The following is a 25,438-nucleotide window of genomic DNA, read 5'->3' as shown; positions in this document are numbered from 1 at the left end:
GAGCATGTCATGCTTGGATAAGGACATCATCCATCGCGGTCTTCGGCGCTTGAGATCCTTTGACATGCAATGTCTCAACCGAAGTGGTACTGTCGTTACCGCCGTGTCAAAGTAAAACAGGTCGCTGCCGTCAATAAAAGTTAATGCAAACGCTCACAAATCACATATTTCCGTTTCTGTTTGGAATACCGCAGCTACTACAACGTATGCCACCGCAGACTGCTTCATATAGCAGAATGCAGTTTGAACAGGCCACTCTATGCCTGCTATGCCTTCTGTGTTCACGATAGAGTTGTGTGAGTCATCATCATCATCATCATCATCAGCCTGATTATACCCACTGCAGGGCGAAGGCCTCTCCCATATCTCTCCACTTAACCCGGTTCTGTGCTAGCTGCATCCACTTGACCCCTGCGAACTTCTTAATCTCATCCGCCCACCTAACTTTCTGCCGCCCCCTGCTACGCTTTCCTTCCCTTGGAATCCAGTTTGTTACCCTCAGCGACCATCGGTTATCCTCTCTTCGCACTACATGTCCTGCCCATGTCCATTTCTTCTTCTTAATTTTTGTTGTGTGAGTACTTTTTTTTTTTTTTTGCTTTTAAACCTCTGTCGCGGTGTCTTAACGTTAAGGGCGCACGGCTGCTGATTTCGAGAACGGGGGATTCAATCACAACCGTTTCGAAAGGCGCTCCTCTGATGTGGGATTTGACTGCACAATAAACAATCCCACGTGGTAAATGTGGTGTTAATAATGAAAAAAAAAAACACCAAAACCAGCCTCTGCAATCATCCGTCATAGCCGATGCCGCTTTCATGCGTTAAACCCGGGCCAATATGTATTTTTTTTGTTGTTGTTGAAGGCTTCTGTGCATCCGTAAAAGTTTTAGTGAGCACATTTTGCTTTAGAGAAATGCTCGAATGTTTGAGAAACATATTCCCTGCGCCTAATTGTTACCCTAAATATTGCATAATACACCTCAGCAAACTCGTCGTTTCTGACAAGGAGCGTAAAACAGCTTCATACGGGCTTAAATATGTGTTTAGTTCAAGAATAAATACATCTTTATAGTCGCATGATAAGATGACCTCCATTTCTTTCGAAATAGTTTTATATCCGGCATCTGTTTTGGAAGCAACCCTAATATTTTACTTCGTATGAGATTTAGTCAGTGCTAAATAATTAGTGATAAAGAAATTTTCAGCCTGTAAAATTGCTTCCCAGAACATGAAAGTGCCCATGCGCAGTTTATAACGATGTCTTCGCAGCGAGTAATTCGTAGCTTGCACTTTAACGTTACTGAAAATTCATCGCTGATTATTTTAAATTCAGTCAAGTGTGTAAACGTTCTCTCACACGGTGAAATTTATTGGCATTGCAAAACAAAATAATTACACTACTAATTTACCATTATATATTAACATCACACACATCAGAAATCCCTTATACTTTCCTCGGTTTCAGGAAATCATTTACAGCTAGTGGCGCATGCAGTAATGCAATATCACATTTTATGACAGTAGCCGCAAAAAGCATCTCGGCAAATTCAATCCACTCACTGCTGTACTCGTGAACAATCAGCTTTCCTGTGCGGCGAGGTTTCCTGTATAGTGTCGGCGTGATCTCATTTTTTGGGGAATACATGTGGTTGTCTGGGCCGGAGTTGATGTGCATTCAGTCTAAAGCAACTCGCCATGCAGTGCGCTGCCAGTGCTACATTTAACCTGCTTAATCCTCGAGTCAAGTACGATACAATGAACCAGCTTTCTCAATTCAATCTAAACAACTACTGCAGGTATCTGCGTGGACTTGACACTAAATTCGCCGGTCTCACTCGAATGAGACACGCGCAAACTGTTTAAAAGTCTATAAGAAAAACAAAGCTGTCATTAGGCAGGCCCAAGCATTAGGCGCGTGAGCGCGGTACAGCGCAAGAAACGTGCAAAGTAAATCTAGAAGTCTGGTGGTTGCGTGCTTTGTTTTCCTAAAATCCGCTCTTCTTCTGCTGCATTGGCGAAATCCTTGGATTTTTTTCTGCAATATTGCAGAAATACTGCAGAAGACACGTTTTCATCGCCGACCAACCCGCTGTAAACTCTGAAGCAGACCTACGCAGCGTGCGTTTCTGCGAGCACCGCCGGCTGCCGATCCACACTACCGGAGTTACGGTGGCGCCACCTCTAGGTCGATCTCGCGGCGAATAGATAACTCATCTTAAAAGTGGGCCTGACAGTTGTTTAGGTGTTCATGTCTGCAAGACGACAGCCATTCACCCTGGCCAAGCTGTATCTCAAAGTGAATGAATATCAAGCTTTAGTTACATGCGCTTTCTTTGAAACTTCAAAACGTTGCGTCTCGATGCTTTCCTTGTATTCTCGAAAACAGAAAATTGGACGACTTTTCAACGTGTGTTTCCAATAATTTGCACCAAGCTTTTCCCATTATCCGGTACAGATTTTTCTTTTCAAACTCGGGAAAGCGTGCCGTCCTTGCAGGGCGACTGCATGTACCGCGTGGCTAACAATACGTACGTGTTACAGGGCAGTTATAAGAAGAGTGAAAGGATTAGTCCGCTTTGTCGCTACTGTTTTCATATAACATGGCTAGTATATACTGGAATTGAAACATCAGAACAAAAGAAACTGTTTGAAAATTCTTTTCTAAGAACAATAGCTCCGAACGCTCTTCAAACTGGCTTTCCCACGTTGAACATTTATCCGGTTAGGTTATAGCACTTGGTATCGGTGCAAAAATAGTTATCTTCTATGTCGCTGACACTTTTTTGCGTAAGTAATTTCTGCACCAAGAAATGGAGCGACGCCATTTCATTGATATGGTTCCGTTTAACTTTGTTTATACGACTTAACGTCTCAAAGCAACTCAGGCTATGAGGGACGCCCAAGTTAGGACTCCGGAATTTTCGACCGCCTACGATTTTTTAACATATTGTTACGTGGTGACAAGCAAAGAGACGGCACAACATGGCGACAGGATGAACGATGATTTAATTTCAGGCCTAGCGAGGGCTCCTCTCGCGCCACTGCCGATCTTCTTCTTCGCAACCGAGGCCACCGAGCTATCTTCCCGATCGGTTCGTTGAAGTCGATTGTGACGTCATGGTGTAGATGTTCAGGAAAAGATTGAAGAGAATGATGCGCTTGCCACCACGATGACGGTGAACACGATGATGCCTGGGTGATCCGCCTCCCCTGGAGCTGTTCAACCATCCGTCACCAGAGTCCCATGTGAACGATGGCTCGAGGTCACGACGAGCGGCTAGGTGGAGGTTGCGTGTTCATGTCCGGTTCCTTTGGGTCCTTCGGGTCTTTCGGGTCCTTCTTCTCGGGTCTGGTTGGTCTGTCTGTTTTCCTTGTCTTCAGATACGGGCTGGGGGCTGGGCGGTGGTAGTTGGTCGGGTCTGGGCTTGAAGGGCTGGGGCGAAGCTGTTCGGCGATGTCCCAGGGCACTCGGTCGATGATCCCGGCTTACAGATGGCGTCGATGTTCCAAGGCGAGGATGGGGTGACGTTCCCAGCACTTCCACCAAAATGTTACGTGGTGACAAGCAAAGAGACGGCAAAACATGGCCACAGGATGAACGATGATTTAATGTCTGGCTAGCGCAAGGGCTCCTCTCGCGCCACTGCCGATCTTCTTCTTAGCAACAATATACTGATATCGCACGGTGCACGGGCAATTTTAATCTACACGAAAAACGGCTGCCGTAGCCGAATGCGCGCTTTGTGTTCAGCACTGGAGCGCTGTCCCTGAGCTACCGTTGCGAGACATTCCATCAACATAGAATTTGGAAAAGCCATTTCAACGAGTTTTCAAATGTGCCTTTTTCAGTGTGGATATCTCAAGCTACAACACTGCCGATGCCGAAGTGTTTAAAAGTGCTGTCGAATTACATGTTAACGCCTTCGTTTTGCAATAACCTCATGCCCTAAAATATAAAATAATGAAGTTGTAAGTCAAGCCTTGTTAATTGTTCTTTTTAATTACACTTTTAGTAAAATTAAAGTCGGCCGGATGGCACAATCCCTGTACACAGACGGCACCTAATTATTTTTACGGTTTAAAAGAATGCGTTTCATAAAATGTGAAACATCATGTATACATTTTAGCGCCAAAGAGATTCGTTCAACAATGAACCAACAACAGAGGCAGCTCAGTGCACCAGTAGTTTCACTTGGCTCAATGCCACGCTAGTCTTAACTAATGTGTCACATTTAAGAATTTCCTTTTCGATCCCTACTTATCATCCCAACATCTAGTCATCCATTTTTCCCGAGGCTTCGCAGCGGGTGGCAGGAAAACGTGATGTAACATGAAACGAAATGTCATGCATTGAACAAAATTTGTTTGCAGGTATTCGAACATACTTGTTTTTGGCAACGTAATCGGATGCTTTATTCCTCCTGCCTCTGATTCAAAAGACGTTTTCTCTCTTTTCTCCTGACAGTGCACCTCTTTTCTGGCGTGGACGTCTCCAACACCGATAGACCACAATACTTTGTATGAAACGATGCATATAGGATGAAAACACGCCATTATATCCTAATGCATTTATTAAACGAGTACCACCATCATCATCATCATCAGCCTGATTATACCCACTGCAGGGCGAAGGCCTCTCCCATATTTCTCCACTTAACCCGGTTCTGTGCTAGCTGCATCCACTTGACCCCTGCGAACTTCTTCACCTCATCCGCCCACCTAACTTTCTGCCGCCCCCTGCTTCGCTTTCCTTCCCTTGGAATCCAGTTTGTTACCCTCAGCGACCATCGGTCATCCTCTCTTCACACTACATGTCCTGCCCATGTCCATTTCTTCTTCTTAATTTCTACTAGAATGTCGATAACTTGAGTTATTTCTCTGACCCACTCTGCACGCTTTCCATCTCTTAATGTTACCCCTACCATTTTTCGTTCCATAGCCCTCTGGGTTGTCCTCAACTTAAGTAGAACTCTCTTGGTTAGCCTCCACGTTCCAGCCCCATAGGTATAAGTACAGGCAAGATGCAACTGTTGTATACTTTCCTCTTGAGCGATACCGGTAAGCTGCTAGTCATAATCTGCGAGTGCTTGCCAAATGCGCTCCATCCCAAACTTACTCTTCTTGTTATTTCCTTTTCATGGTCCGGATCTGCGGTTACTACCTGTCCTAAGTAGACATATTCGCCTACTACTTCCAGTATTTCGCTACCTAATGTAAACTGCTGTTCCTTCCCGAGGCTGTTGAACATTCCCTTAGTCTTCTGCATATTGATTTTCAAGCCTACCTTTCTACTTTTCCTGTCTAGGTCATCAATCATTAGTTGCAGTTCATCCCCCGAGTTGCTTAGCAAGGCAATGTCATCAGCAAATCGCAGATTACTGAGGTATTCTCCATCTACCCTTATCCCTAACTGCTCCCATTCCAAGTCTCTGAATACTTCCTCTAAACAAGCTGTAAACGAGTACATTTGCACTTATTTCGAACTGTGGTGGGATCGTGTAATCGCTGGACATCAGCACTGTTTACACTCCATTTACAAGCAGTTTGCCGCACTGCAAATGGTAAGGGCAAGCTAGACCAATCGGAATTGCTCGCGCACTACATGTGTCGCGGTCGTCGACACACGCGTGCAGCACATAGTGCGCGCTACCCTGTCTGGTCCAGATCGCCTCGACTTGTCGCAGTGCTCCAAAAAAAGCTTGTGAAACCGAATATAAGTATCATGGTAGCAATATTAAGTCAGTTGCATCTTGCTAACTATTGGGACAAGACCTACCTTGAGTTAATGAATTGGTGAGCTCACCACCAGAATTGACTTGATCGCGTAAGCCGAGCATAACACTTTTTTATTTCTTAACAAGAGTGCAGTGATTCCTAAACTAGACTATGTATAATAGAAATAAGCTTTGTTTTTAGTTCAAAGTTTTAGTTTCATTCTTACGATGAATTGTTTATTTAGATTTGAAGGCATAGCGACACGAAAACGGATTAGTTTTTGCCAGATCAGATTGTAATACTGCACTGATTATTGAACTATCAGCAAAGAGCGATACGATTGAAGTGATCAAAGCCCAAAGCCGCGGTATTAGTTGTGCTTTGTTTTATGGGGCCCAGTTTTATTCGAGGTCGATAAAATAAAGTATATTCGAAGGTTGTACGAGAGCCCGGTAACCGCAAAGATGCTGGGTAAAAAACTAAAACGCAAGAATTTCTCTCGTGTGCAAGCGTGTTCTACGGTAGAATAGGGCGCAAGAAATATAAAGAAGATTCAAGTGCAAGGCGCAACTTAATTCTCTTCATCTTGGACTGGAAACTTGACATGGGCATATTGCATAACGCAACAGTCTACAGTGGCCGGCATATATGATATTAAATCGACCCCGTAGCTGGGCGTAGGGCTGGTATCCATAAATAGGTTGTCGTTGAGCTCACGCAAATAAGGCTATAATGATATTCTTTAAAAAAGCTGAGGTGGTTATAGGGCTCTTGAACTTGCGTGTGAGCATCTCTCTACACGCGGAGCCTTTCAGCCACTTGCCAGCTATCGAAGGTGTTCCATATTAGGCACATTCATCTACGCACGCAATGGTCCCAGGTGGCATCTTTTCCAGCAGAGTACCTCTTCTTACATTCTCTCCCCTCCCCCCTTTCCTTCCCTCCCTGTGCTGATGAAAATGTGCTTATATTTACTACTTGCATATGTTGCCCATTTTTTTCTGCATTGACAAGCGCGCAAATATGTTTATCAGGCACGATGAACCATCCTAGGTTGGAGCATTGTGATGTCATTCTTTATCAAAAACAAGATAGAGAGGTGGTTAAAATTTTAAGAAAACCACGTTAAATGTTTCGCTCTCCACAAATTTCAGCGTGCCGGCGTTTTTTGGCAGGTGGTAGGTGGCAGGCAACATGGCCGGAAACTGATTGGTTGGCGGTTTGTGCGAAATACGGGACCACATGACATGGACGAGCTGGCAGGAGCTGCCAACTCAGACAGATTTTTTCTTTTTAAATGGGAGCGCTGGGATGGAAATTGAACAAGAGACACTTGGACACTGAGGCATCCACGCTACATCTATAGGCCACGCAGGCATGCCCGCACGGTTCGGTTAAATGTGGGCTTTATATCTATTATCCATATCTATGTCCTGTGGTCCTTCGCATGATATAGTAGCTTAGGACTGTGCGTCGATGTTAGATAATAAAGGCACAAATGAATAGATCATTGATTAGACGATTGTCACAGTGCATGTATACGCGAACAAAGATCCGCAAGGTGAGAATTAGAGGGGGTCCGTTAAAACTTTTGCCTCATACCTTTAGATGCAACGCTTAAATGACTTCCAGAAGTTTTGTGATACGCGCGTAGGCAGTTAAATTCCCAGAGAAATATGTTCTCTATTTCGCTCAAAAGAAAAAAAAAAAGCTTGGTAAAACTCAGCCAGCCAGAGAAATAAGATATTCGTTGGAAATAAGTTTTTCGTAAAAAAAAAAAAAAGAAAATCATGGTAATACTCAGCCAGTATGTAAGGATACCGAATATAGACAATTAGGAAAGATATGCATCTCGCGGCTCCACAAAAAGACCGAAATAACTGCTTAGTGGAGACATTCGCGAAAGCCGTTTTACTGCCCTACGCGTCTCTTCTTAACGCTTTTTTTATAGCAAAGTATTCGCGAGAAAAGTTTTGCACATAAAACGTGCCGAATGTATTCTTTTAATGGCAGTGAAATGCTTCCAGACTGAGTAAATTGTCAAGCCGAGCTATGAAAATGCTCTTGCGAGACAGACCTGAACGAGGCCTTTTACGCTTCAGAATTCATGCTGCCCCGTCTAAAGTACGTATTTTGTTTAACGTGAGAAACAGCGCTTCGAGCCTTTGTTTCTTTCACAGTAAAAAAGGCTGTCTAAAGGCAGCCTTATACAGATCTTATTTCCTCTTTTTCTCATGTAGTCTGCTTTTTACGTTTTTGTGTTGTTTCTGTCTATGTCCAACACGTAGACGACTACTGAAAAAAGCGACTCTGTAGTTTCACTTGCAGTGGCAACCGTGTTACCGAAAGAAGTGCTAATGTTTATGGTGCAAAGTACACTAACAACGCTGAAGTGAGTTCGGTACAGTCATCAACAAAAGAGCAAAGTTAGGCCGCTCCTTGGCTTTTTTTTTATGATTGTGATGTGATGGTGATATGATGTTCTTTGTGATAAAAGTTGTGATTGTAAGTGGTGAGAGATGTCTTCTCTTTTTACGGCTGTAGACCACATTGAAATAGTGGGAAGATAGGGTCTTTCCAGATGTATAGAAACAAATAGCTGATTGACGGCTGCTCAGTAAAGAAGAATATCACGACTAATAGGCGAGAAAAAGCTTACCCTGTTCCATGAAAAGGTCTTGGAACCACTCCGTCAATCCCTGATCGCTTTCGAGCATGGCATCTCTGTATATATTGCTGCATGTTTGGTGAAGAAATGTTTTTATGCTCTTTCGGCGGTGGTCGCTGAGTAACTGCTGTAGTTGCTGCTGACAGGGGCTCTGTGAAAGTACAAAAAAAAAAAAAAGAAGAAAGGAAGATAAGAAAGAAACAAAGGAAGAGATGAAATTCTAAAGAAAGTCCTTTTTATTGCTAATAATGATTGAAGCCGATAAGACATTCAGCATTGCGCAAGTAATTGGGTCCTTTACGCATAGGCTATCAGGCCCGTGATTTCAACAGCACAGTTTAAATTTGTTAGCAAAGCAGATTTCCTACTTAAAGATGGACGTAACGGCAAGGTTATCGCAGAGGACTTCGTGCGAATTAAGAATAAACAACTATGTTACAGTTTTATGGGTTTTTAATGTTTTTCACACAGACGCAAATCTTTCCCTCCATTTTCTTTTGATATCGTGTATCATACATGGCTATCAAATTTCTTTATTAAGGCAATAGCCTTAGGCTATGTTGTGGCCGAAGCCTGTCCGCCAAATCTGTCACCAAAATTTGCCGCCGTATGGGACATCGTCACATGATGTGTCATATTGAGTCACTGGTCAAAAATAGCAGTGATAAATCATACTAGAGTGTAATAAAAAAAGTGACAATAATTATTGGTAACAAATTATAATGAATATATTTAGACATAGGAAGCTATATATGTGACAAAAGAATTAAAACTGATAATAGTAGTATTAACAATAAAGGATTAACGTAGTTAATGATTGGTAGTGGTGATATAATATTAGTTATCATATAATTAATTATAATATATTTACTATAAGATAATTATAATAACCTAATTAGTGATATAAAGTTAGTCATATGTATACTTAGAGATAGGTAGTTCGTACAAACTTCGCGTCCTTTCCCCCCCCCCCCCCCTCCCAGCACTAATACTTTCGTATTCTCCCAACGCGGTTTCTTCAGACGTCTAAGATTTTTAAACATTTTATACACTGTCTGTCGCCTCGAAGCTATATTATTTCTCCAGTGACATTTATCAGCTGACATGAAACAAAAAACGAAAACTGATCCATGGTAGCAAGGACATTCAAACCTCTTCTGATCGCGGCGTTAATCACGTAAATCCCAGCTTGTCAAGAAGTATGCAGGCTCTACAAATGCCTATGTTTTTTCCCTTTTTAGCTTGAAAAGAAATACCAAACCTGGTCGCTATTAAAGGCACTTGCTAATTCTTTAAAATAAGCTCGATGTCTCCGCCGCCAGAGGCACAGAAAAGATGCATAAGATTGCAGAAAGTGATCCTTATGTCCAAACAATCTCAAATTTCAGCAGATAATGGCATAATATCTAATTTAGCCATTCATTTATTCTTTGAGCCCGAGTATGTTAGCGGACTTTCATTATTTCCAGAATTTTTTTAATAGGCCGATTTTCCCTTTTAAATTTCGAAGCTTGCTATGAATGTACCCATCCCTTTCGAAATGTTTACAATCCAGTTTCTATTAACAAACGAATGAAGCAAGTTACAATACGTTTATTCTGTACATTCTGTACCTGAAATTTTCACAGTTATTAGTTTTTACGGAGGGCCCGTGGTCATATATTGCGCTGTTCAGTGCCTCGAAGGTGTTATTTTTCCTTTTCACATATCTGATCCAAAGCCATACACCATGCAACTCTCTCACACATCGTTTCCTCAGTTACGTTTGCCCAAGAGTGACTAGTCTTGCCGCGCCCACTTTTTGTCTATCCGAAAAGCTTATCGACGCGAATACAGGCGCTTATATTAGTGCTGTTTAATCCACATTTAAGCAAGGACCACGTGTCTATGCATTGAGGTGACCGGTAGAAACGCGTGCACTTACGACGTAAGCGATAAGTGCGTAGAACACCTCGTGCGTTAGCCAGTACCCGTCTGTGTACGGGTCTGTCATGAGGTCGAAGCACTTCGAGCTGATCTTGCAATCTTCCGATACCCTGAAAGGGAAAAATGCGACTTGAAACTGCGATTCGAAAGGGCCTGGAGAAATACAACTATCTTATAATTCTTGAAATAGGTCGAAAATCCCGGCAGGACTAGTTTTGTTATTTATGCTAGCAAGATGTCTTTGAAGTTAAGTGTCTTCAACATCCCAGCGAAGGAACTTATAATGGCCGTTAAAGGAAAGGAACCTGGAGAAATTGAGTGCCTACTATGACCTGCCCACCGAGGATACAAATCTGTGATTTTTAGTTGATTTAGCTTTTAATTGATGGCTGTCTATCCAAACGAGGCGAGTTGCTCACCGTGGAGTTGAGAGCTCCAAGATGCAAAAGTCAGAGAAGTCCTCCAGGAATCCCGTGGAAGCAAGTGGCCTTTCAAAGAGGTCGGCGCTGATCCGCGACGCCGGAAGATCGAAAGCCCAGTTTCCAATCCGTATGATGGGAAGTAAAGCTGCAAAGTATTCGACATCAGCATCTGCATGGAGGTTAGTGCACAGGCACACACTCGCGGTCTTTCCTGACCGAGCGAGTGAGTAGACGCGTGCGGGCAACTCTGTTTTGTAAGCTTCAATGCTCAGATACAGCAGGTTAGCTGAAATGAACAAAAGTTTATTGACTACGTTCGTCATTCTGTGGTACGTTATTCGATTCACGGCATGATGAGTCATATCTGCGTACATTTAGACGCTAGCTGCTGTCTAACGCGTCCCGAAACACTGAGCTCAAAGGTAATTGAAAGTGGCGAATGCAAACGTCGATAGCTTTCCGAATTTTGCTACGCTTATAGAATATTCCCGTTAAAGTACACGGCATCGATGCGTACTTGCTATGCTACGGTACACTATGTTCAAATTTTTTAAACATCGTCTCAAGTCTACTATTTGCTCACCAGAAAAATCATTACGTAGCCTAAGAAATGCACAAATTGTCATATCATTCATGTTTCCTTTATCAGCTCCATGCCTCGGTCGTGGTGGTGGTAATGATGTATATGGGTTATGCCTTTCTTTTTTTTTGCCTTATCAGGCTACTTCTGGTGCTAATTGATCAAATGCTTCGTTGCTAGATAATATTAAGTAAATCTGACTTAATGCTTGATATTGAAATAGATAATGATTTCATTTTAATGTCAAAAAGACAATTTAGGGTGCGATGTTTGACATCTATGGTCTTAAAGTGGCCCAAAACCCAATTTCCAGAGCATTTCACTTTTGAGAAGCCATACGTCAGCCTCTTACGTGCTTCCTTTGATGAAAAGACTATCTCAAGGCCAGAGGAAAAGTTGTACCAATTGGAAAACTGGTGGATACCTGGCGGCACTAAAGAACGAAGCCCAGAACTACGCCACTGTCATTTCAGTTTTCAGCTCCAGTGCCGCTAACTGTGTCGTTTTTGATGGCAGGCGTACAACCTCTCTCTACCTACACCATAGATATCTCGTCCCCTGACAAATGCTTGCGATATCTGTCATCTCCTAAACCACATCCTGACAGCACACTTGTTCTCTGGAAATCTTTCACCAGTCCCTCCGGAATCTGCTTACAGCCCGACTCTACCCTGCCTGCAAAAATGGATGGCAATTCAACAAGACTGTCCTAATGCCTTGCCGTCAGCCAAGAAATAAAATGGTGCACTAGAAGTAGTTTATAGTTATCTCATCCAGCGTAGTTCACTGTAGTGTTGTTGAAATGTACAGTCGTGAACAAAAACATTTTATCGACATGCATGCGTCGCTGTCACTGCCTCAGCCGCTATCGCTACATTAGCATTTCGATGCAGATTTCCCCGATCTCAGCAACTGGCTGCGTGTTGTGTACCACTTTTGCTCACTACTGTCGTACATGACACTTCCAGCAAAAACATTATACTGGTTGTTAGGCAATCACCGTTGCCGCACTATAGTTTCAACAAATTTATTTTTACCAAGACACTGCCTCTGCCGTCTATACATTTATTTTCACATCAGTCAATGTCTTCAAGTAGACGCAAAAAATAGTCGCATTGTTCGAACAATTCGCTTTCGCTTGTGGAATCTCGATAGCGAGTGTATTTGGATAACACAGAACTGTTTCAAGCACGTAAGCTATAGAGACGATGATGATAATAAAGCGTCTCAATTAAAAACACCTCCTCATCTTTCTGGTTGCTGTTAGGTACAAGGATAAGGGTCTTCGGTGTGTGCAGTCAATTTGTGACCTCTTTAGAGTCAATTTCTGCGCCGTGAAGGGCAACTTAACGCACCGTTTAGAACGGTGGTGATCTCAGCGCGGCACGCTGCAAGCGAAGCCAACCTTGGGATGGGCTAGCAATTTTTCCACCACCCCATTATCTTCATTCTCCACACATCCACTCTTCCTCCGCCAGTGCAATCGAGTTGGCGCGAGGCCAGCGGGCGTCGTGACATTGCGCACTGTTCCATCTTCGTTCTTGCCAGTTTGTTTCTGCATGGTTCGATTAGTATAAGGACAATCACTTGAGGCTATAGTCGAATATTCTTGCCTGCTCGACAAGTACTACTTGCCTTGTTGAATAGACATCTCAGGACAAAGGGCGATATTATTTTAAATAAAACTCCTCATTGAATTATCGCGATTAACTTTGTTAACCAAAATTTTGCCTAAAATCACTCGCTTTACAGCCGCGGCTGGATAACTAACTCCCTTTCTCAAGCCCGTATTCGTTGTCCCAATCTGTTGTGACTTCATTTGTGAGTGATTTCTTGATCACAGCGTGCATATATTGGGGCCATTTTTTTTACCTACACCAGCTACACTAGTGTAGCTAAAACCATAGGAGGTATAGGAGATTTTCTACACTGGTGTAGCTGGTGTAAGTTAAAAAAATGGCCCTTTTATGTCTCGCGTCGGATGAAGCGTACGCCTCACCAGCGGCTGACTCAAAGGTGAGAGTGTCGAGGAAGGTGGGCACTCCACGTTGGTATATATCCAGCGCCAGCTTGAACAGCTCCCGGGTGCGGTTGAGGGCAGCCGCCGCTTTCGCGAGGTTTGTTTTCGTACTCTTCGACTGGGACGGTGACTGGCGTTCAGCTGCAAAATCGACAAAATCTGTTACAAAAACAGGTTTGAAGCTAGTTTCAAAAAACAAAAACAAAAACGAGTCGATCAAACAAAGAAAACGTAAAGAGTGCTGTCGAAAGAATGAAGGGACGGGAAAATCATATCCTTCAGATTGATATGGCCCGTTAGGGGAAAAGACGGAAAAATGAAGTTTATTAAAAAATTAGATAGCGGCAGGAGTAGTAGTCGCTGTACTATGGGCACCATAGTTAGTGTGAGCCAAAAACAAAACTAGTACATTGCGATCCTTACACGAAGCTTACTTGATCGCTTCAACTTCCATCTTGATGCTAAACTCGTCGTGCTACTCAAATTCGTGTTTTCGCCTGACTTCTCGCTGCCTACACCTGCATGATAACTAACTTGTGTTGAGCCAAAACTAGCTTACTGGTTGGGCATATATTGATTAAAATCGCTAGGCAGCTGAACACGCATACTCTGCAACTATCGTTCTTGTCTGTCACATAACACTCATATGGCATTTATCGGCCTACAAATAGCAGAATCCCCAGAGCTTCCAAAATGGAGCTAGATTTTATCATTATACAATTTCGGCGAATCGCTTGGGGCTATAGAAGCTCTGCAATCGGGATTACAGACCATTTCTAGATCGAAGTTGATCTCAAGAAATGAACATGGCGCCGCTCTCCATTTAGATCAGACGCTTTGTTTGAAAATATAGTGGTCTCGATCAGACGCATCTTTGTTGCTTGGCGCCTTGCTTTGAGCATGTTTCCTTCGCTGGATTAGAAAGCACAACCATCACTTAAGATCAATCAAGCATACAGCACTGCTGCATGAAATTGAATGCGTTACCTACCTTAGGATAAATGCGCTTACTAACTTAACCCTGTCTTTTTCTTTTCTTTTCTTGACATGCGTTGTTAGCTCAGCTATAGTGCCGCAGTTTCACCTGATCAATTGCGAATCGAACACAAATGATCAGGCCATTGAAAATAAAGAGATTAACTTGCAGCCCATGACCAGACCTTGCTGCGCGAAAATGGCTTGCAAGGCTACAGCTGCGCTTTCCGCATATAGACAGCAATACACGCAAGCTCGATCCTCTTAAAAGCGGGGATCGGTTCCCCACTCTTCCGTTCTTCTCTTGCTGACAGTAGCGATTTAGGCGGTGAAATATTCTAGGTCCGTTCGCAGCCCTGTCACGGCCTCTGAGCTTGAGTTTCTGGCTGCAAGGAATATGCAGTCGTGATTTTAAGCAGGTGACGAAAGACGGAAAAGGAGTGGCCACGGACACTGTCTCGGCGGTACTGGCACCAGTTAAAACACCACGCCGAATTTTTTAAGAGGCTTTTCACCAGAACTGTTTTGACAAGGAGCTGCCGTCATCATCTATCCTGGTTTGCATAGGAACAAGAAGAAGTTTCAATCGTTTCAGAAGATGATAGAGGAAAAGCCAGCATTCTACACTTTACCATTGCGTATGAACGTACATCCCAGCTATTTACATCCAAATGTTCGAAATCAGGGCCATCATCTTAATGTGTCGTAACAGGGTAGCGTTAGTGTTAGAAGTGAAAAATCACCGATGTCCATACTGAAACGGCAGATCACTAAAGTTTCAGTTCTGCCTCTGCTAAAATCTCAAAGGAGAATGAAAAAAAATTATGAAAAGTGATAGTGCAAATCATACAAATTGCAAGTCATAGAAATCAAAATACAAATTGCATTTTTTTTTTAAACAAAAGAACGCTTTCTTTGTGTTCAGGATCAATAACCATCGCTGATTGGTTTTCAAGTCTAACCGGTGATGACTATACAGCGGAGGATAGACTCAGAATTAATGAAACTTTATACCCATCTCTAGGTTTTTCTCCGCGTTCGGTATAGTTGAGGCGAAAAGAAAAGATGTCGGTGCAATGTCACTGCGAAATCCGATAAGCTCACGAAAAATCAAGAAAATATCCGAGCTGTAATTGCACAAGACTTCCGGGTGGCGGTGCAATGTTGGATAGGCGCCTGCCCAGCAACGGGATGGAACATCTTCCATAGTTATCGAGGGAAGTTAAAAAATGTGACATTTTGACCTCACCCTGAAACCCGTACTGCTGTTCCGGTTTGCTGGTTTTCGAGTTTGCGAACGCGAGTCGGCTTGATTGAAGCGTAACGACAAGAGTCTTGAGTCAGCACTCTTTTTAGATGTTATGATATGATTTCTAAACATGGTCAGATTTGTTCTCTCATGTCTTTTAACAATTCGTACTAGCAGTGCTAGTTCTGCCGTGGCATGCATGACACCCGGACACCATGCATGACTATCATGCATGACAGCATAAATTGTGTTGCGAGGTATTTTCTCATTTATACAAAATACGAGCTTGAGGAAACGTATTGACAGAAAGAGTGCCCTTCGTACGCCTAAAGAAAGCCTACGCGGTGATTAAATGTAGCTCGTTAGCCGAACGATAGTCCCAATGAAAACCAGGTGCATGCCAACGTAGCAGAAAATGGCACACCGTTTCAATAGCAAACTCGTAACTATGGTGAGATAAACTGAATGCAAAATTGTTTGAGGGTATTGATCTGTCTATGTTCAGATTACTTCACAAATAAGTCATCACACAAATTTTGAAAAGTGAGACGGGTATGTTTTTTGAAGCGGATGGGATGAGTAATTGTTTTTCTTTTCATTAAGATAGAGGTAGTAAAGGTGAAATGGTCATAGATGTCACCACTCACTTTTTAGAGCGGACTCCAGCGTTGGTTGTAGGCGCCGTATTTCAAGTCGAAGCTGGTCTGGAAAGCACAGAATAATAAGATATGACTAGAATCTTGTCTTGGTTCCAGCCTGCCTTTTCAATTTACTGTTTTATTGCACTGGTTGCTCAGCTGGTTTGCTTTTCTTCGGAATCTCATATTAAGCGTATAATTAAACGATACGGCGAACGTATTTTCTGAAGTTCGCCGAGCTCGCTAAAATTGAAACTGATTTTCAGATTGAAGCTGTATGTATAATGATCCAGTTCCGAATATAAATGAACAAGCTAAATAGAAAATTGCGGGGTTTAACTTCCCGAAGCGACACATGTGCTATGAGGGGCGCAGTAGTAAAGAGCTCCGTATCAGTCTGGACCGTGTGAGTGTTCGCTAACGTGCGCCAACGTCGCGCAGCATGCGGGTGCCTTTAGAGTTCCGCCTCCAGCACGGCCGGCATGGCCCCCGTGGCCGCGATTACAGATTAGAATCATCTAGTCCGGCAGCCGAGCACCTGATCACTGAGTCGCCGAGGTGGTGGCTGAACTAAGCAGCGAAAACTAAGCATGGAAAAGCGAATTCATAGACATAGATGTGCTAGATGTTAGGAAACGGGCAACAGCACCAGATCTTGCTAAGAAGCCGCTGTAATGGGCCATTGATTTCGCGTCTGGTTACTTGAACTTCCAAAATACCTGAAATAGATTAAGAAATCTACACCTATTAAGACTTTTCTTGAATCTCAAAACATTGTCAAGATGAGGAAAAATTTTGCATTGATCTTTTGTTTTATCAACGTTGCGGTTCCATAGATGAAAGCGGCTTAATCAAGGAGCTAGAAATGTTGGATTATGAAATGCGTACCAGCTCTTATGATGAGATGGAGGGAGGAATGCGTGGTTGCATGAGAAGAGCAATCCAATCAAAACTGGCGTCTGTTACCGACAAATCCGCATTTGCTTTTCTAAAGCTTTTGACTTCAGTAATCAGTAAACCATGAGTTAGTGAGTGCTATAAATTTGTGACGTTTGCAACGCAGAGAAAATAGCGATTGCATTTTCTCACTTATATTTTACGTATCAAGCCTTCATCCGCATTTTACCAATTTTTACCTATCAAGCGTACATATTTTCGAACTGTTTTAAAACTTAAAAACATATTCCATTTTCATTTGAAAGACTGCGTGTGTGCACTGTTTGATCGAATACATGCACAGCACACGCGCCAGAATAAAAGTGACTAATGAGCAAGCCCAACGATTGTATATGCAAAGTTAATACACTGAGATACATAATTACATTATATGTTGCCAGTGCCACAACTTTAGATGCTTTTAATGCCATTATACATCAAGTTTTGTGTCATGCTTTCACAGCTATTTTGCGGGTTTCTTTACGTCTACTTACACACAACCAGAAATCTCTTCAAGTCATCAACCTCTCGTTTAAGTGTTTCTTCAAATATGTGAAGAGGTAGCGGCACACACGCAACGATTGCCATTTGCGATCTAGTGACATCACTTCTCTCCAATCTCAGACCTGGCGACATCACTTCCGGTCTGGTGACGTCGCTGCCCTCCATCCCGTGATAGCATTTCCAGTCTGGTGATGTCACTTCTGCCAGTCAGCGAATTTCACCACAGATGCTTTCGAATCCCTTTCTTTTTTTCTCACTGACGGGGATTTTAATATATCAATAAGAAATCTGACAGAAAATTTGTGGTCACTTAATTATCACTATAGGATGACAACGCGTTAACACTGTTCCATCGTGCTTGAGCGCTAAGGTTAGTGGCTTAGCACATTATTGCTTGAAAGCAAATTGGTGTTGGTTTAAGGACTTCGGAAGTCTAACGCTCCAGATTATTGAACTAGCGCTGTAAAGGGACTGAAGTGCGAGCTGAGAGTCGCTAAATATTATTGACATTTCGGTATCTCGCTCTGGCGAGATTATATTTTCTTCAATACTGGAAACCTTATACAGATACATGATTGGCGAGAAAAATAGAAACAAAATTACTATAAAGAATGTTAACAAAGCATGTTAACATGTCGAATATGTTAACGAAGGGCAATAAAGAATTGTTCGGGCGGCTATTGTGGGAGGAAAAAAAAGTAAAACTTGAATAAATCGGTTCGTACAAAATAATGTGCGATTGAATAGCGGTAAGCGTTGCAAGATCTTATTAATGTGGGAGGCGATAGGAAATTTCAAGAGGAAATTGGTAAATTTTGGTTCCACCGTTCTTCTAAACATTATTGGCCATCAACCTGCAATATTTCGGATGAATTGGGAGCTAAGTGAATAACGTAAATCTCAGCATGTATTGATGCTGTTGTATTTATGAATTTAAATACTTCCCACTCCTACATCTGCAGCATCATAAATGCAAATTGGGATAAATTTTGAAGCTGGAAGGCACCAGTAAACATTCGAATGTAGCAGGGATACCGCATGGATATGTGGTGAAGTAGATAATATTCATGTCACGCTTCGTAGTCATCTCTCCGATACAGGTGAATAGAAGCTATGGTAGATATACGGTGTCTCCTTGACAGAATTCTTAACTTGCAAAAAAGTCTGTGGTGGTGTTGTAGCATTTGACGTAAATGCATGCTTTCATCTCGTTCCTGCACTGCAGAAACTAATGATCGCCTTTCACGCTGGAACATCAGACAGAAAATGTTAGTGCGAGTTTACGCCACTCGTAGCACTGTAAGCAGAGGCTGCAATGCATCTGCAATGACAGCGCTGGAAGTTGCTTGGGAAACTCCCAAACAAACACGGAACCCCTTAGATAAGAGACTTTGAAATTTCTCCTCGGAGGTTCGGGAAAATTCGGGACGCAGCAGTGAAGTATACACAATTTCTTCTATATATGAACGCATTATGAACTTTCAGCACAAAAGACGACAGTACAAAAGGCCTGGCACAACCTGCAAGCCTGCGAAGCGTGTTCCCCACGAAATATTTGTACATTTTTACTTTTGCACATTTAACATGAGAGCTTTATAAACCCTGTTCTCCTGAAAATCCGACGTCAGAGTTGCCGGCATCGGCGTTGTGGATTGCGTCGGCATGGGTTTGTGAGCGAAAAATGTAGGGCATGGCTCTGGCAGGTGGTAGTAGGTGGCTGGTATGGCCTGATAATCATTGGCCATAGGGCTATCTGACGTCACGCGATCACGTGACCAGACCAATTTTACAGGAGATGCCAGGTGGGGTCTCTCCTTGCAAATGGGAGCATGAGGTCGAAATCCAGCCTTCCAAGAAGTGCATTCCAGGTCAGACAAGATACCCATTGGATACCCTTGTTTAAGAGGGGATTCATTTCTGTGTCGGATCGCCTTTCGTATACGACTATATGCTAAAAATTCACAGTCAAAATAGAAGCTTAAGTCCCCCCCCCCCCCCCCGCCCCTATAATTTTAGAGTGCTTATGTATGCAACCGTCTTGTTACTCCTTGGTTGGTATCCTACAGATGAACCGGAGCTAAATGTGAATTACTTGAGCTGATGTTAAAGCTTAAGCATTGACCTACTTCAGGAGTGTTTCCTAAAAGTTTAATATTCGCATAAATTTTTCAGCTCAGTTAAAAATACCTCGTGAATATATTAAGACGAAAGTCTTTATAGGCTCATGAGTGTGGACAGGATTTGTGCGTCCGCGGAGGATTTCACACCATTATAGCTGAGAAATGAATTGATAGATATGTAAAGTAATAGCTGTATGGGATAGAGGGTGAAACAGCGTCTTTGTGCAAAATTCCCTCTATGTGGAGTAATTAGGTAATTATAGTAAAAAAAAGTAAACTAGATGCTAAAATACCCGAGGACTTCGATATAGTGTGCAGGCGTAAAAACAGCCATGAATGTCGAAATTTGTACAAAATATGTTAAACGTGTGCAAAAAAAAACGCGAAAAAAATTAAAAAAAAAAGATCAGAAAAAAAAAAGAGAAGAAAAGAAGCAAATGAGTGCAGAGTAGCAGAGAAGATTTTCGCCTTACAGCACTTAAGGAAGCTCTAAGAGCCTCCAAATGAATTTTAGATTGAGGAGGAGCAGCTCTGGCCCGTATACTGTGTCGTTTAAACGAGACTAAACCTATATTACATGATTACAGATACATTTTTATGCTTATCAAGCGTATTGCGTATAGCGCACCAGTGACACAAGACAGTGTCGCAAACACGATTGCCGGTTGTCTTTGATATTGCATTTTCTTTGTGCTCGGCGGCGTCCTCCAGTAAAGCAAACATTTCCGCATTTTTAACGCCTCTCATTTCAATCTTCGCACTACCTGAGATACGTTGATTTCATGTACATTATTTAGTAGTACTATGCTGCAGTTACCTATGCCCTCAGCTCAGGATACACAAAGCACCTCCCTGCACGCACAAGTCAGACTCAAAGAGGCTATAAAGAATGGTTTTCTATCTCCTCTATTTTAATGAATTGCGTAAAATTACAAGTTATAGGCCCACTGGCTCATACCTTATAACAAACCTGCAGTTAAACCTTTTTGAACTGCTCCTAAGAGGTCGTATTAGTCTACAGATATATTTAATTTTATAGTCCTTGCTGCCAGCCTACATCCTAACGACGTAAGCAGCCTGTATCATTTATTGTTACGGTTATCTCCCTTGGATTCGTGCGGTAAGGTATGCCGCAAACTATCTGGCATTTCGTTGCCTTATACGGCCTTTTTGAATCCGTTTAACTGTCCTCGATGAGCTTTTGGGCCTATTGCGTTACTTAGCGGGATGGAAGTTGCGTATGCCCAGGTCAGCATGTAATTTCAGATTTTCTCCTGAGCCTTTCTCCATCCAAGGTTGCCCAAAGCAAACGTATTGCAGGCTTATTCCTCTTTCTTTGACTCTTGCCGCTACAGCCACTTAAATACCTTTAAAAAAACTTCACCATATTTTCTGTAATAATTCAGCAGCCGCCTTTCTGCGAATTGTTTGCTTCTATGTCTTGAGTATCCCCTTCATGGATCACTGCCTTGTCGTGGTGGAGGGGCTTGCGAAACTCGATGAAGTCGCGAGCTCTGCTGTGTAGGGCCACCCAAGATAGACAGGTCACGGCAGAGAGTTCTGACAAAATGTGATTCACTGGAGAAGGTAATGGCAACCCACTCCAGTATTTCCTGCCAAGAAAACCCTATGGCCAGTCACAATACCATTATCGATATGGCGCCAGAAGATGAGCCCCCCAGGTTGGAAGGCGTCCCACATGTTACTGGGGATGAACAAAGGGCGATTCCTAGTAGCTCCAGGACGAATGAAGAGGCTGGGCTAAAGCCAAAAGGACGCTCAGTTGTGGATGTGTCGGGAAGCGACCGGAAAGTCCGATGTTGCAAGGAGATATATCACATAGCAACATGGAATGTAAGATCTATGACGCAAGGTAAACTGGATATCGTCAAGCGAGAAATGGACAGATTGAACATTGATATCTTGGGTATCAGCGAGCTCAAGTGGACCGGAATGGGAGAATTTAACTCCGGCGACCATTATGTCTTTTATTGTGGGCACGAATCCAAGAGAAGGAACGGGGTCGCTCTCATAGTAAACAGAAGAATGGGCAAAGCAGTGCTAGGGTACAACCCCAAAAACGACCGAATGATTTCACTTCGGATCCAAGGTCACCCTTTCAACATAACAGTTATCCAAGTCTATGCACCGACCACTGCTGCTGAAGAAGCTGACGTTGAGAGATTTTATGCGGACCTACAATGCCTTTTAGACCGCACCCCATCATCAGACGTCGTTTTTCTCATAGGAGACTGGAATGCTAAGGTCGGGAGTGAAGAAATATCCGGAATTACAGGCAAGTTCGGTCTTGGTGAGCCAAATGAAGCTGGGCAGAGGCTAGTAGAGTTCTGTCAAGAAAACAACCTGACCATAGCGAATACTCATTTTCAACAGCACAAGAGGCGCCTGTACACATGGATTTCACCGGACGGTCTGTACAGGAATCAGATCGATTATATTATTTGCCGGCAGAAATGGAGAAGCGCTATACAAGCAGTAAAAACAAGGCCTGGGGCCGATTGTGGCACCGATCATCAGCTTCTTGTTGCCAAAATTAAGCTTCGATTGAGGAAAACGCAGAAAACTAGAAGGCCTTTCAGGTATGATCTGGATCAGATTCCATTAGAATATGCTGTGGAAGTGAGGAATCGATTTCAAGAATTAGATCTAGAAGACAAAGAGCCCAAAGAGATGTGGACTGATGTTCGTGATATAATACAAGAAGTTGCTACTAAGGTAGTTCCAAAGCAAAAGAAATGCAAAAAAGCAAACTGGTTATCTGAAGAGGCTTTGCAAATAGCTGAGGAAAGGAGGATGGCAAAAGATATGGGGGAAAGAGAAAGATACAAGGTTCTCAATGCGGATTTTCAGAAAATAGCAAGGAGAGATAAGAATGCCTTCCTGAACATACAGTGTCAAGCAGTTGAGGACAACAGCCAATTAAGGATCACAAGAGCTCTGTATAAGACAATCAAAGATATCAAAGGAAGCTTCTGTGCTAAGCTGGGCGTGATTAAGGACAAACGAGGCAAGGACCTCACTGAAGCCTCAGAGATAAAGAAGAGGTGGCAGGAATACACAGAAGAACTGTACAAGAAGGACCCGGATGTGCAAACCCAACATAGGACGGTTGTGATTGCTGATCTCGAGCCGGGCATCCTGAAGAGTGAAGTTGAATGGGCCTTAGCCAGCCTTGCTAAGAACAAAGCTAGCGGAATTGATGGTATTCCAGCTGAGTTGCTTCAAAACCTCAACCACGACGCTGTTAACACACTGCATACATTATGTCAAAAGATTTGGACAACCCTGCAGTGGCCACAGGATTGGAGGAGGTCAGTTTACATCCCCATTCCAAAGAAAGGCAGTGCCAAAGATTGTTCCAACTACCACACGATCGCGCTTATTTCGCATGCTAGCAAGGTGATGTTAAAAATCCTGCAAGGTAGGCTGCAGCAGTATGTGGATCGGGAGCTTCCGGACGTGCAAGCTGGGTTTCGCAAGGGCAGAGGAACTAGAGACCAAATTGCCAACCTTCGCTGGATCATGGAAAAAGCAAGAGAGTTCCAGAAACCCATTTACTTCTGCTTTATTGATTATGCGAAAGCGTTTGACTGCGTAGATCACAGCAGATTGTGGCAAGCTCTCCAAGAGATGGGAGTTCCAATTCACCTCATCTGTCTCCTCAGGAACCTTTATGAAGGGCAAGAGGCCACAGTCAGAACTGGGCATGGTCTTACTGATTGGTTTCCGATTGAGAAAGGGGTGAGGCAAGGCTGCATACTGTCGTCCTGCCTATTTAACCTATATGCAGAGTGCATCATGAGGAAGGCCGGTCTGGACGAGTCTTCAGCTGGATTGAAGATTGCTGGAAAACGTATCAACAACCTTAGATATGCGGATGATACCACTTTAATGGCAGAAAGTGAAGTGGAACTCAAGAGACTTCTGATGCGCGTACAAGAAGAGAGCGAGAAGTTTGGGCTTAAACTGAACATTAAAAAGACCAAGATCATGGCGTCTTGCCCTATCAAGTCCTGGAGCATCAATAAACAAGAAGTGGAAGCTGTGACAGATTTTCTGTTCTTGGGCGCCAAGATTACCTCGGAAGGAGACTGCAGCCATGAAATTAGGAGACGCCTGCTTCTGGGAAAGAGAGCAATGGTTAGCCTTGACCGCCTAGTAAAGAGCAGAGACATTAGTCTGCCAACCAAGATCCGTATAACCCGTGCTATGGTTTTTCCAGTTGTGATGTATGGATGCGAGAGTTGGACTGTGAAAAAGGCTGACCGCCGAAGAATTGACGCGTTTGAATTGTGGTGCTGGCGAAGACTCTTAAGAGTTCCTTGGACTGCCAGAGGATCAAATCAGTCGATATTGTCAACCATAAACCCTGACTGCTCATTGGAGGGTCAAATTCTAAAGTTAAAGCTCAGCTACTTTGGTCATCTGATGAGAAGAGAGGAGTCGCTGGAGAAAGATTTGATGTTGGGAAAGGTTGAGGGTCGCCGGAGAAGGGGTTGGCAGCGAACGCGATGGTTAGATGGCATTCTCGAGGCATTGCAGATGAAGCTATGTGATGTTAAGAAGATAGTGAGAGACCGGAAAGCGTGGCGTGACATGGTCCATAGGGTCACGAAGAGTCGGACACGACTGAACGCCTGAACTGAATGTCTTGAGTATAAGGCTGGATTGCATCATTCCGTCTTTTCAGGTCGTGTCTGTAGTCACTGAAGTTTCTTCGCGCGCTCTTTCACTGGCCCACTACTTTTTCTGAAGCAGTATACTTTTTTGAATCAGAATTCATGCTTGAAACTTATTCCAGAGATGAGTCTCTTAGTTTGTTTCTTTGTTTGCTTGCTTGCTTGTTCGTGTGTGTGTGTGTGTGTGTGTGTGTGTGCGTGCGTGTGTGTGTGTGTGTGTGTGTGTGTGTGCGTGCGTGCGCACGCGCCTGTTCGTTTCGTACCTGTTATTTTGCTGATTTTGAATCGTGCTCCTAATTTTCTTATTCCGTTATCTTCGCAGTGTTTTTCTTATCTTTTGCAGGATTGTTTTCTTTGCTTTTTCGTACCTTGCAGTCAACTGCGGAGGCTGCTCAGTATGTTATCAAATTCTGCTGATGAACGCGGGGCTATGATTCGGAACCCCGACTGTTTTTCGATGCCCATGATGTGCAGAACACATCTGTGTGATGCTAACTTGCATAAAGAATATCCACTTGTATCCATTACTAACACGCACTGTGGTATAAAACACGTGTAGTGAAGCATAATGGTAGGATTTTCGCCTTTTCTTTTTTGGCGTTTTTCATCTCACTTTTGCAGTTTGCGATCGAAGCGAGAAGTGCAAGTTATCAGCCTTGACTTAACATTTGCCATCAACAAGGCCCTCTTCGATGTACTCTCATTGTTTGTGGTTCAACACAGTTTTGTTTTGCTCCCATTGTTTGTGAAAGTAATACTCGCGAAAATTTAAGACGCTTGAAAACGCTCGAAAATATAATACCTTCATGCACTGGCATTCTCTAAAACTTTACCGTCATCACGCCGCTAGTCCTCGCCAACGGAGCCAACAGGTGGTTTGTAACCCCACACTTCTGGTTGGTACACCATTTAGGGATTACGCTAAAGCTATCAAGTGTTCCTTTTTTCTCTAGTGCGAGCGCTGGAGAGGGAAACGAAGGAAGGA

The 25,438-nt window shown here is 43.2% G+C and overlaps 1 protein-coding gene across 1 annotated transcript in view; it reads right to left on the bottom strand.

Annotated features, from left to right (window-relative positions):
• Nucleotides 1-25,438, bottom strand: part of LOC146199499 (UPF0764 protein C16orf89 homolog) — a 102,267-nt gene that overhangs the window by 8,390 nt on the left and 68,439 nt on the right. Inside the window, exons 2-6 of the mRNA XM_084594996.1 lie at nucleotides 16,203-16,259; nucleotides 13,311-13,472; nucleotides 10,729-10,876; nucleotides 10,308-10,419; nucleotides 8,375-8,534 (exon numbers count right to left, since the gene is read on the bottom strand). Coding sequence (XP_084451122.1) covers nucleotides 8,375-8,534; nucleotides 10,308-10,419; nucleotides 10,729-10,876; nucleotides 13,311-13,472; nucleotides 16,203-16,259 — 639 coding nt within the window. The remainder of the gene's footprint in view (nucleotides 1-8,374; nucleotides 8,535-10,307; nucleotides 10,420-10,728; nucleotides 10,877-13,310; nucleotides 13,473-16,202; nucleotides 16,260-25,438) is intronic.

The sequence above is a fragment of the Amblyomma maculatum genome, chromosome 2 (genome assembly GCF_055883805.1).
Source record: "Amblyomma maculatum isolate TAMU_Amacu chromosome 2, ASM5588380v1, whole genome shotgun sequence".
In the NCBI taxonomy this organism is placed as follows: Eukaryota; Metazoa; Arthropoda; class Arachnida; order Ixodida; family Ixodidae; genus Amblyomma; species Amblyomma maculatum.
The sequence above is the reverse complement of the archived record's forward strand: the minus strand, read 5'-3'. Positions and strand labels throughout refer to the sequence as shown.